At 33.4% G+C, this 11561-nt stretch overlaps 1 protein-coding gene across 1 annotated transcript; it reads right to left on the bottom strand.

Moving 5' to 3' along the window:
- Positions 1–12: 12 nt before the first annotated feature.
- LOC130827907 (protein ROOT HAIR DEFECTIVE 3-like) lies at positions 13–9852 on the bottom strand. The gene is made up of 23 exons (XM_057693803.1): positions 9692–9852; positions 8683–8832; positions 8244–8310; positions 8064–8166; positions 7881–7951; positions 7730–7793; positions 7514–7579; positions 7315–7362; positions 7176–7238; positions 7028–7084; positions 6643–6801; positions 6494–6562; positions 6272–6363; positions 5763–5841; positions 5217–5382; positions 4802–4926; positions 3868–4130; positions 3691–3787; positions 3439–3597; positions 2410–2514; positions 1879–1973; positions 1705–1801; positions 13–687 (listed from the first exon to the last, which is right to left on the bottom strand). The coding sequence occupies exons 1-23, from the start codon at positions 9693–9695 to the stop codon at positions 460–462; spliced, it is 2427 nt and encodes an 808-aa protein (XP_057549786.1). The 5' UTR covers positions 9696–9852; the 3' UTR covers positions 13–459.
- Between the last annotated feature and the right edge of the window lie 1709 nt (positions 9853–11561).

Below are 11561 nucleotides of genomic sequence, written 5' to 3'. Positions count from 1 at the left end.
AGACACAGCAAATTTGAGTATCAATCTAAATCGAATTATCAGTCCACTCATATAAATGCTCATCAGTTTTAACTCTCAGATAAAATGTTTCTATTAACAATACAATGAAACTTCAGAAAATGCGAATCTTTCACATACAAAAATGACAAGCTAACTGAGACAACCATTACAGATTCAGGATCACTACAACACACGGAGAAGAGTGAAGTAAAGGAAAAACAAAACTATCGCAGGGGTGGGGAGGGATTCTTCGTACCAGAAGTCCTGACCCCTGCATGTGGCACATCGACAAAAATCAATGCCTTCTCACCAATCATCCATCCACGGATCCACCTTTTTTCTGCTATAAGAATTAAATTAATCGGCAAAGTACATGTCCACCCCCTTGATGAAGCGACATGACTTGTAGAGTAAAATCAGAGTCTCAGACCAAATTTTTATGCAATCAAACAAGTCCACCTAATCATCATGTGAAGAGCTTGAATACTCTGTTCCGTTTTCATTTGTTGTTACATGCGAAGAACCAGTTGATGAAAGACCGTCTCTATGGAAGCTGTTAGCGGCTAGGGGTGGTGGGTTTGTACGAGAACCTGTAGTTGCTGGTCTGTTTCCCTGCTCAGCTAGGTTTCTGAGCATTGTCATAACCGCAGGTACAATTCTTGTTGAAATGGAAAGGAATCCAGGTAGCTGTAAACAAAATGATCATAATAAGGCTCTCAAAAAGTCGAAAGTACACATTGACAGCAGAGTATAACAAAAGCTGCACGTAGACGAGTAACACAAAAAAAATTACTTCCACTGTCCCCACCCACGCGGAGGAATACAGTCGTTAAGGAAAGAAACAAGAGCGGAAGGCTTATGCGGGAAAGAAGGAACGATGAGATGGCCTGGAGTATAGGTTAGATCTGATTTGGACCAACGGTTATTGGTAAAAGCAATTGACCGTCAGTTGAGAAGGCGTACTAAATCGATCTGTTCTGTTATGAGATATGTAAGTTGCAGGAAAAGTTGCATAGCTGCTAGAGGCTAGAGCTGTGTGAATAGAAAATGATATTAAGTTTGCTGAATTGTAACCTAGTGACCTGTCAAAACAGTCAACTGAGTCGGTTTTGCGTCAGGTCATTCCAAGTGGGTCATTTTTGGTTTGACCGGGAGTATTAAATTTTCGATAAATGATTAAAATTTTGGACTCTAATATTGTTGTTGTGATTAAAATGTTTATTAAATAAATGTGTCATTGTATAAAATAAATTATGTTATAATGTTGGACCAATATACAACTTTTAAGGCCTAAAAATGGAAATACCGACTCAAAATACAAAAATTAACTCAATAATATAGTGGGTTCCGAATTAGAAGTGATAACATGGAAAGCAAGTCAAAATGGTTGGACTTGAGTTACACTCAGGTTTGACTCACTTTCCAGTTTTTGGATCGGGACATTTTTTGGGTCACAAGTCAAATATTGTGGGCTATAAGTTATAACCCACTAATTTTTGGTTGGGTTTCGGGTCAATTTCGAGTCGGATCAGTGATTGACATGAATAGAACCTATCTATCATGAGTCAGTCAGGTCTAAAAAAACAAAAATTAAAAGCAATTTGGATTCACAAAAGAAGATTAATTTGACAGTAAGAGCATTCTGCATGCACATAGCTTAATCAACTCATTAAGATTTGAAGTATTGTTTTCAGAAATACTTACCCAGCCATGACGGAATTCATTTGATATATCCATCTGCACCCACAATGCTTTGCTTACTAGAAATACAACAAAGAGAACGGCAAACCATAAAGGATTCCTGAGACCAAATAAAACTAACAGTGAGCAAAAGAAGGGACATATGAGAAAAATATGAAAGATGGAAAAAGATTTTACCTTAAAAGAGTCATGAGCTCGTTAAAACCTAAAATAAGCATGGCAGCGATTGCCCATGGAGGTGGCAGCCAATTGTTACTACGTCTGCTGGCCTCCTGAGAAAATAGTAATTCAGGTTAAAGAAAAGGTCTTAATAGGCAAGTATGCTTGTTTAAAAAAGGAGAAATTGTAAAAAATAAATCAATCTTTGCTCGATCCGTTGAATATAAACCCAACTATTGCTTATTTTTAAATAAATCCACCTTTTCGGTATAATTGCGGAAAATTAACCCAACTATTGTTTATTCCTAATTATTGATTTACCAAGAAGCTTTAAGATGGTTATAGACAATAGGTCGGTTTATTTTTAGCAAATATACCTAATAGGTGGATTTATTTAAAAATAAAATAGGTGGATTTATTTTTAGCGGATTAAATAAAGGTTGGTTTATTATTGACAATTTACCCTTTAAAAAACAATTTGATTAAGTGTGCTCTTGGTCCCTGATTGAACAAAATAAGTAAAAAGAGCCCAAGGAAATGAATTCATGCCTGAGCAGCAATTGCCTGACTAACAGTATATTCTGTCTCCATCTGGAATTGCCTCCACAATGATTTGCATTGGACTGGTGTTATCAAAGTCTTTGACGATGGAACCTATAGACAAATTATTGATCCATCATCGACTCATCATATGTAATTTTCAAACAATGTTAGTTATAGAAAGGTTCCAAATCAAAAAGATGGTCCACATGGTAATACATCAGAAAATTTAGTTGTTCAAAAGATAATTACATAATAAGCAATCGTAATTCATTAAATATCGTTAAAACAGAAGATCAAATCAAACTATTAAAGTCTTGATTTCGCAAGAAAAAAACCAGTGTATAATCACGTAAGAGCTTAACAGCATATACATTATATACTCTGTGGAAGACAAAGAATCTAGTATAAATCAGCCTCACCTAACTGGCTCGGCACACACGAGACATCTACATTACAGAAGTTTTTTTGCTCAGTGGAAGGTAGAGTTCTTATAAACAAGAAAGGTGGCACATACCGTTTTGAAGATTTATCAACATCAGAATTTTTGTCTATTAATTAGACATTAATATCACTAGGGAGTCAAGAACATGTCTGAGGAAGAGAGCCAATGCAAAAATTAAAACAAAAAAAAGAATCCAATGGAAGACAGTAATTAGGGCATGACATGCCAATAAAAAAGAATTCTATGAAAAGGTGGGATTTCTAGAAGTCAAGAATTATCAGAAGAAAACATATGTCAATGATAATAAAAATTTAATATTCTTAGTTGCAGATTAGTATAAGATAGGCGAAATAAAGTCTATATTAGCGGTGATTAGCCACATTAATTTGTTTTGGTTCACATAGTTGAGCCATATTGGGATCAAGTCTTTGGCATTTTCCTGATAATATGCAAAAATAATCAATTTTGTGTAGTAGACTAGTAGCTAACATTCATTCTCAAAATACTCAAAAAGTTGGCGCAAAAAGTCAGTTACCAAACCAGACCTATATTGCATCGAATGGAAAACTATTAAAAAAAATGTAAAAACATACCTTCTCCCAGGTGCTTGTAGCTAGCGGATCAGAAACCGTGACACTCCTTTCACTAGTGATACCCGTTTTCTCCACTAAAGCAAGGGATAGAGTTTTGTCAATATCATCAGATTCATCTTCCAACCGTATCGCAGCTAGAACAGAAAGCAGTTTGAGGGACTGCAAAAGCATTTTGCATCACAACACGAAATACAAATTTCTAACTAGAGAATATAAATGCAAATAACCATATAAATCCCCAAATTATCATACCGCAGAACGAGCAGCTTTTGTGATTGATTTTATATCCTCCTTCCCAGACCAAACTCGGGGCATTGAGTCAGTATCATGGCTAAACAAAATCGTGAACCTGAACAAGAAAAAATGCAAGATTAATTAATCAGTGCTCTTATCAGAAGTGTCATCTTTCATTTAGATTTGAGTTCTTGCCTATCCTTCATGCGGATCAAGATCTTTCCAGCTTCCTCCTTGGCTTTTCCCTCAACAATACCATTTGCATGATTTTCTATCCTAGCTAGCATTTTAGCACGAGTCTCATCATCCAACTCAAAACCAGAAAGATCACTGGCAAGCCCAGAAATGGCCGACTGGGTCTCACGTCGAAGAAGTTTTCGGATTGATGGCCATGTCTCATCATTTGCACCATCCAAAAGTGCTTCAACCGGCCCTACAAGAGCCTCGTTTAATTTTTCCTACAACATTTAGGAATGGTTAATAGTGAGAAAAGCTAACAATTAACAAAGTTAAAAAGCAAGAAAGAATATCTGTCCACTCTATTTAATCTTAGGCAGCCATTCCAGGATTATATCCTTTAAATTCTAGTGCCTAGAACGATGAAATTCAGATGTAAAATGTCCAAGAGAAAAAACATTTTTAAAAAATAGTGTTCCACGGACAGACTTCATGGAGGTACACAATAATTATTCACTGAAATCCAAGACGCCAACAACAATCGCAAGAGAAAGAAATCAATCAGACTTGCACAATGACCCAAAAAAAATCGATTGGGTGATAGGAATGAAATTTAGCTGACACATATTCAAGGCAAATATACAACTCTGATGAGAGCTGCATGCCTGCAACAGTTGCCCATATGCTAAACAGAATTCATATCCAATGATTGCAGAGCTATAAAAACAACTTGCTTGAATGATTGGGTTGATTTAGCAGTTATTGATTGGAGCCTCATATACAAAGGTGATGAGAATAGCAATGGCAAATTGGCCATCACTAATCAATATGCTCAAGAGTTTCTCCTCTACTTTTGGAATGTAGTAATGTGCACTAGAACACAGAGACCCCACATATATTAAATCGGCAGTTCATTAAATTACTAAGAGATGAGAAACATAGAAATTCATACCTCATAACTAGTAGTAAGTTCAGCCAATTTGGCATCACGAACTGAAGTGATATATTCATCTAAATCACGTATAAGTTTGGACCTTGTCTTAGATGTATCCCAGTTTGCTTGTTCGATAACAGCATCTGCACAAAGCAACAGGAAGATATCTGCTTTCACTTCAAGTATAAACATAAATTAAACAGGTTAAAAAATTACGGTTTTGGACACATTGTAAATTGGGCCCTAGGAGATACAGAATAATCCTACATTCCTATGATCCTACCACCAAATTACCCTTACACAAACTTAACAACGCCTGAAAGGCTAACTTCTGAATGAACTATGTAAGTTTATTATTTTCACCAAACATCAAGTAAAAAGAAGAAGAAAAAATCCACAAACAAGGGCTAGCTAATGGACCCAGAAAATTTACCTGCACATCCTTCATCAAAAAGATTCACGAAGCTCTGTTTGCATTTCTGGGATGCTATAGAAAACCCTTCCCCACTTTTAAGAGCTTTGTCGAATGCTTCCTTAAATTTTTCTACTGTTCCAGAACGTAAATGTCCCAAAATGGAAAGGAAAGCTGGTTGAGCAAGCTAATGCAGGACAGGGGAAAAGAGTAAAACCAGTAAGCATCAATAAGAAATCCATCTAAACTGAAAATTAATAACAAAAGTTCTGCATGACCAATTAGAATTTATTCACATATAAAGATTCATCATAAGGCACAAGATACGAAGGAACATAAAGCTAATTTCACTCTCATTACTTACAATTACATAAACCCAAAAATTCAACAAGGGGCGAAAGAATACTACTTCAAAGATAATGCAAGCACATAATACTATTCCTATCTATTTAGTACATCCATTATATCAATGCAACTGGCTTATGCTTCTCTGCATAAAATTGGCACACAAAAAAACTCAGAAGTATTATAATTGTGGTGAATTTAGATAAACATAGATAACCATACTTGCAGTAATTTATCTTCAAGATGCTTCCTCTTGGAGGTTCTAACACCCTCATCAAAATACACAGCCTCTGAATCATACCTGAATAGAAGAAAGTTGGCACATGTAAGCGAACACAGCCATGCATAAACAAAGACAACAACAATTCATTATCCCAATGCCATTAAGGGGTTGTTTAGCACATGGGATTTCATGAGGAAATGGGACTTTGTCCTACAAAAATTCTAAGTCTTTGTTTGTTTAAAGGGAATGGGAATAGAGAATGAGATTAAAAAATGAGAAAGTCCCCAAGAAAGGTGTCTTGGGGGGAGGGTGGTATTTTAGTTGAGACTTTCATTCTTATGTCTTTCATCCAAATCCCTTACATGACAAACAAGGGATAAGACTTTTTCATCTTAAAAGCCTCATCTAAAAAGTCTCATAAGTCCTATTCCCTTATGCCAAACACCCCTTAAGTGGCTCTCAGCCCTCAGGGCCCAGCAGAATCTGAAAGAAATTGATGAGAACTCACTGAAAAAAGCAGTTTCCAATTATAGAACTAAGCTTCTTTCCAAATCCAGCAACAGGGCCAGATTGCGAGGCCTCCTCCAGCTGAAGCCATTCCTGGGTATTTTATAGATAACAGCAGAATTAAGAAAGGCTCCAATAAAGTAAAAAAAAAATTTTTAAAAAAACAGAGTAATTGATGAACTAATACACATAGATCATAGATGGGAGCATAAAAAATCTATACCTCATTTTGAGTAAAGTCACTGTATCTTTCATTGGCAATTTCTTCACAACGAACAGTAGCCACCATAACCTGAAAAGGTTTTGCTATCATGAGCGAAGCAATAATACCATATTACATCACTTGTATCAAAAAAGTAAGTCAATTATTACTTTGTGTGCAGGAAGGTCAAGGTCTTTGTTCTCCTTAATAACTTTCCACATCTGCTGTGCACTGAAAGAAAATCCTGAAGCAGGCACAACTCCCCGGCGATCTCCAGCAAGACCACCAGGAGCTATAGAGTGATTGAATCGCTGTCTCAAGCTAGCAACCTTCATTCAATAACAAGAAGTTAGACGATAATTGAAATAGAATCTTATCCACATTAGTGTTTTGATTATACTTCAAGGAAAATATTGCAATAGTCCTCAAAAAAGGGGGTGGAGGTAGTTCTCCAAAATTTCTGCCAGTCAAAGAGTTTTGTCAGGCAAAGAGAAAATCATCACATTTTGTAGAAGAAATAAACAAACAGTCAAAATAATCAACCAGAGGACGTACCTGTTCTTTAAATTGTTCTTCCTTTTCTTCATAGCTCGAAAGAGCAACAACCTCAACCTAGCAAGTCCACAGCAGGTATACAAGTCACCCTCATCAGTCATATCTTCTAGACTTCAATAAACTTCGACAAACAGCTAAAATAGCTTACATTGAAAAACTCACTCAGAGGAGTATCCTTATGGGCTTGTGGCTTAGGAACTGAATCCCATATCTAGAAGGAAATTATTTTTATTAGATAAGAAAGAACTCGTGGTTGGCAATGAGACTATAAAGCATCAAGTTCTCACCTTTTGAATATCTTCTCGCAGAACTGGTTCTAGATTTTCAAGGGGAGTCTGGTACAAAAACAAAAAAAAAAAAAAAAAAGTAATGCTCACATTTTCTTAATAAACAAGGGTCAACTATTGAAATAGCTATGGCAAGTAAAAATAAGTAAATCCTTGATCGATCCCCAAACCTTCTTTTTAATTAAAAGATAAAACTCACCCTTGTTTTATCACGTATCACAAACATCAGAGTTGTTTTACGAGGGCTAAACAACCGCATCATAACCTATAAGGAACACCGCCAGATATAAATATTTACATCATCATACTCTCAAGTTAACCATCAAACAAAAGAATAAGCAGACCGGGAGCTAGACCGAACAAGTATAAAATCAGGTATGTAAAAAAGTAACAGCTTAAAGAAACAGTGATGTACTTGGAATACAGTCTTCAGAAGCGGTTTATTTGCTGCCTGCTCACGCCCTATGTCATGGCACCACCTAAATCAATTACAGAGCAGTCTCACATATAAGAACATTCTTATGAAAATGACAGAGAAATAAGGACAGAACAGTTCCTTTTCTTACATGTTTATAAGCACTATGTCAGAAACAGCAAGGGCAAAGAGAGCACTTTGTTTCTCAAAAGCAGTATCATCCTAAAAGACATTCCAACACAAGTTCACAAATAGTTATGCTCCGCTAAAGAATCTGTGGAAGTGGGTAAAACAATCCAAAACTGGACATGATTATAAAAGCAATGGAAATCACCTCTCCTCTTTCTCTACCATCGGTACCCTCCAAATCCATTACTAGGGTGCACGGCTCAATGCCTGCGCATCTTGCTAGCCATATTCCTTTTGTTGTCTGAGACCTAGAAATAACAGCTTTCCATAAGATTGACAGTTTTCTCATTAGCTATACAATATGAACAGAAATATATCAAATTACCTTCCTCTAAATGCATCCATTTCCCTGAAGTTGGTTCCAAATAAATGATTCAATAGTGTACTTTTCCCTATAGAAGCAAAGAATAAATCAGCACAATGCGCAATGAGTCATAACGTTTCCTCATTGGTCATCTACCACCGTTATTTAGGGAAAACGTAATCTAAAGAACAAAAATAATGTGCCTCTTAATTGAAAATGACTACAAAAGATATGGAAAATATTGAAAAGCTAACTGATTCATCAAACAAATCATATTCCAACACCACTCTGATACATAAGGTATACAAATGACTGGTACTTGTTCACAAAATATGTTCTACGGTTACAAAACAATCAAGTCCTTTCCCGAGTTAATGTCTACTCATTACAAAGCAATCGAGTACTTCCCTAGTTGATGTCATTCATTCAGTCATATGCTAAGAAAAATAGGACTACATACCACTGCTTTGTGGACCCATGATGGAGACTATGGCATACGAAAGCCCACATTCTGCCAACTTTACTTCTTTCATAAAAGCCTCAATCCCAGAAACGTTGAAAGTACCATCTCCATCGATCAACTGAGTTGAAGAGCATCCAGCATCATTTTCTGAGTGAGATAAGCATAATCATAATTTGGCCCAGCATTCCAAAAAATATCTAAGCATCAACATGCAAAGGGTATCCAAATAATCAGCTTCACAATTATAGTACATAGAGGAACGTAGATTTCCTTTACTTGAATCCTCCAACCGTAACGATACCACTCACTAAGCTAAATGTCACCAAAATCTACTATGACCCAGCTATAAAGTACAAACTCAAATCTAATACACAGTATCTACAAGCAACCAACCATCATAAGCACCATAAATTGATCAAGAAAGCACCAAATTCCTACCTCCAACTAACCATCATAGTATCGGTTTCATTTCGAATTATTCCAAACATGAAAAGAGGTAGAATCTTTTATCCATGGAAACAGAAAAGAGACAGAAAATCATGATCCTCAATTTAATTCAGCTCCAAAATTGGTTCCATCAATAAAGATCATGGGTAATACAACAAAAATTAACTTCATTGAAGTAATGTCTTTACATCTTCCCAAAAATTTAACCAAAACCCTCTTCATATCAAGATCCCATATACCCAAAATCACAAAAACTAAATCAAAGCTCCCCAATTTACAAAGCTAAAACCTAAATTAAAAACTCAAACACCCCAAAATCACATGTATAAGCATATAAATCATCCAACTCCAAAAACAATACTAGAAACGGCTTCAACATAGAAATCCCACATTGAATTAAACAAGGAAACAAGCTAACAATAAATTTTGAAATAAATTAACAAAATTAAAAACAAGATAACTGAAGTAATTAAAATGTTAACAGAAAAAAACGGAACAAAATTAATAAATAATAGAATATAAGATCAACATGAATGACAAGATTAAAATTTAAAGATACCCATGAAGCCAAATTGATTGTAGAAGAATTTCTGATCTGATTACGAACAAGCTTTATCTAGGAGGATCAAAATTTGAATATGTAGAGAGAGAAAATTTATTAAGAAAAATAGGGGGAAAGAGAAACAGCATGAGAAAGGAACAGGAACAGGAGAAGGTATCTGGAAAAAACAGAAATTTGTAGAATTAATTATATTAATTATTATTATTAATATTTTATTTTTGTCTATTTCTTGTTGAAATCAAAACTGGGTTTTGTAATTAATCATGGCAAAAAAATTATACACAATTTTTACCGTAAAAGAAAATAATCCTATTTAAAGTTATTAATTTTTTTAACTTTAAAAACAAAAGTTTTTTTATGGTAAATGTTGATGACTTTGGTGAGAATCGAAGTCATAACTTTTATTGAAGAAATTAATATTTGCTACAACTGAAATAAAGTTTGATTTTCTTAATGTTTTAATTAATTTAAAAATTGGGTTACACGTTAGATACTTACATCTGTTCTATGTTCATTTTTTATTTTTATTAGGGTATTCACAAAATCACAATTATTGTTTTTATATTATTTTGGCAATACATATTATTGTCGATATTTAAATTTAATGTTAAATTTATTTAAATATTTAAAGTTTAAGTCCCGCCCTCTCTATTTTCTAATTGCATTTGAACTATAATCATATTATAATTTTAACCATAAAATTAAATTAAAATTCGTATCTACAATAACTAAATATAAATAAAATATTATACTAAGCATATATATATATATATATATATATATATATATATATATATATATATATATATATATATATATATATATATATATATATATAAAACACATTTATTTATTATTTGTATGCTGAAATGAGATAAGATGAAGCGGATCATCAAAAAGATGATGAGATTAAATTCATAATGTAGAGTTAATCGCATTAATTTCAACATGTTTTATTGGATCAACTAATTTAAACGAACAATTTTATGAATATTTATTTTATCAAACAATATATATTTATGTTATTAAAGATTAATATATCTTAAATCTAAAATATAAAAATTCAACTACAAAAGCATATTTACACAAAATTTGGTTTGCATTATTTATAATTTAAAAAGGATTATTTTTTGTCACAAACCCCATGTACTTGTGTGTGTGTTCCTTTTGTTTAGACAACTCACCTCCATAAGGCATGTTTCAATCACTTGTACTACCAAATATGGCCACATTTGAAATAAGTATAAAATATAAGAATGCAACATTTAAGTATTTAATGTCACAGTTCTATAAAATAAATGTTGCAATTTTAATGGGATGAAAGAAATATCGCTTTTTTAAAAATCTGTCAATTTTACACATTAATTTTAAGGTTTAAAAACAAATAATTTATTGAAGTATAGATAAGGCAAATTAATTTTAATTACACTAATATTTGAGACCTTTTAATTTAAAGAGATTTTAGCACAAGTCTAAAATAATATTGCATCCTATTCACATAAAAATGTTACTTTTTGTTTTACAGGCTTGTCAATGCACCAATTTAATTTTTAATATTTTTTAACTGTGCATAGTTAAAATTAAAATTAATACTAATAAATTTTATATTGAAACGACTTAAATAATATCTCACTAAAATATATTTTTAACTTATAACTTAATAATAAAATACAAACTAAGAATAATCGGTAAGTAATAAATACTAAAATAATAAAAGAAATATTTAATGTGACGATCAAATATTCTTATACAAAATGCACATGAGATCAGCTAAATATTGATAATTTCACATGACAACGTCTTATTTAAGAATCACAAAAACTTGGGTGAAGACGCGTCTTATTGGACCGACTCAATTGTATATATT

This window comes from Amaranthus tricolor, chromosome 11 (assembly GCF_026212465.1).
Source record: "Amaranthus tricolor cultivar Red isolate AtriRed21 chromosome 11, ASM2621246v1, whole genome shotgun sequence".
Lineage (NCBI taxonomy): Eukaryota > Viridiplantae > Streptophyta > Magnoliopsida > Caryophyllales > Amaranthaceae > Amaranthus > Amaranthus tricolor.
The sequence above is the reverse complement of the archived record's forward strand: the minus strand, read 5'-3'. Positions and strand labels throughout refer to the sequence as shown.

Bases quoted from the DNA above. Each gene is read 5' to 3' on its own strand.
- LOC130827907 (XM_057693803.1), bottom strand. The intron at 8,167-8,243 runs GTAATTTGATAT...TGTTATTTCTAG, and splicing joins ATGGATGCATTTAGAGGAAG to GTCTCAGACAACAAAAGGAA. The intron at 7,580-7,729 runs GTACATCACTGT...TGTTCCTTATAG, and splicing joins TTCTGAAGACTGTATTCCAA to GTTATGATGCGGTTGTTTAG.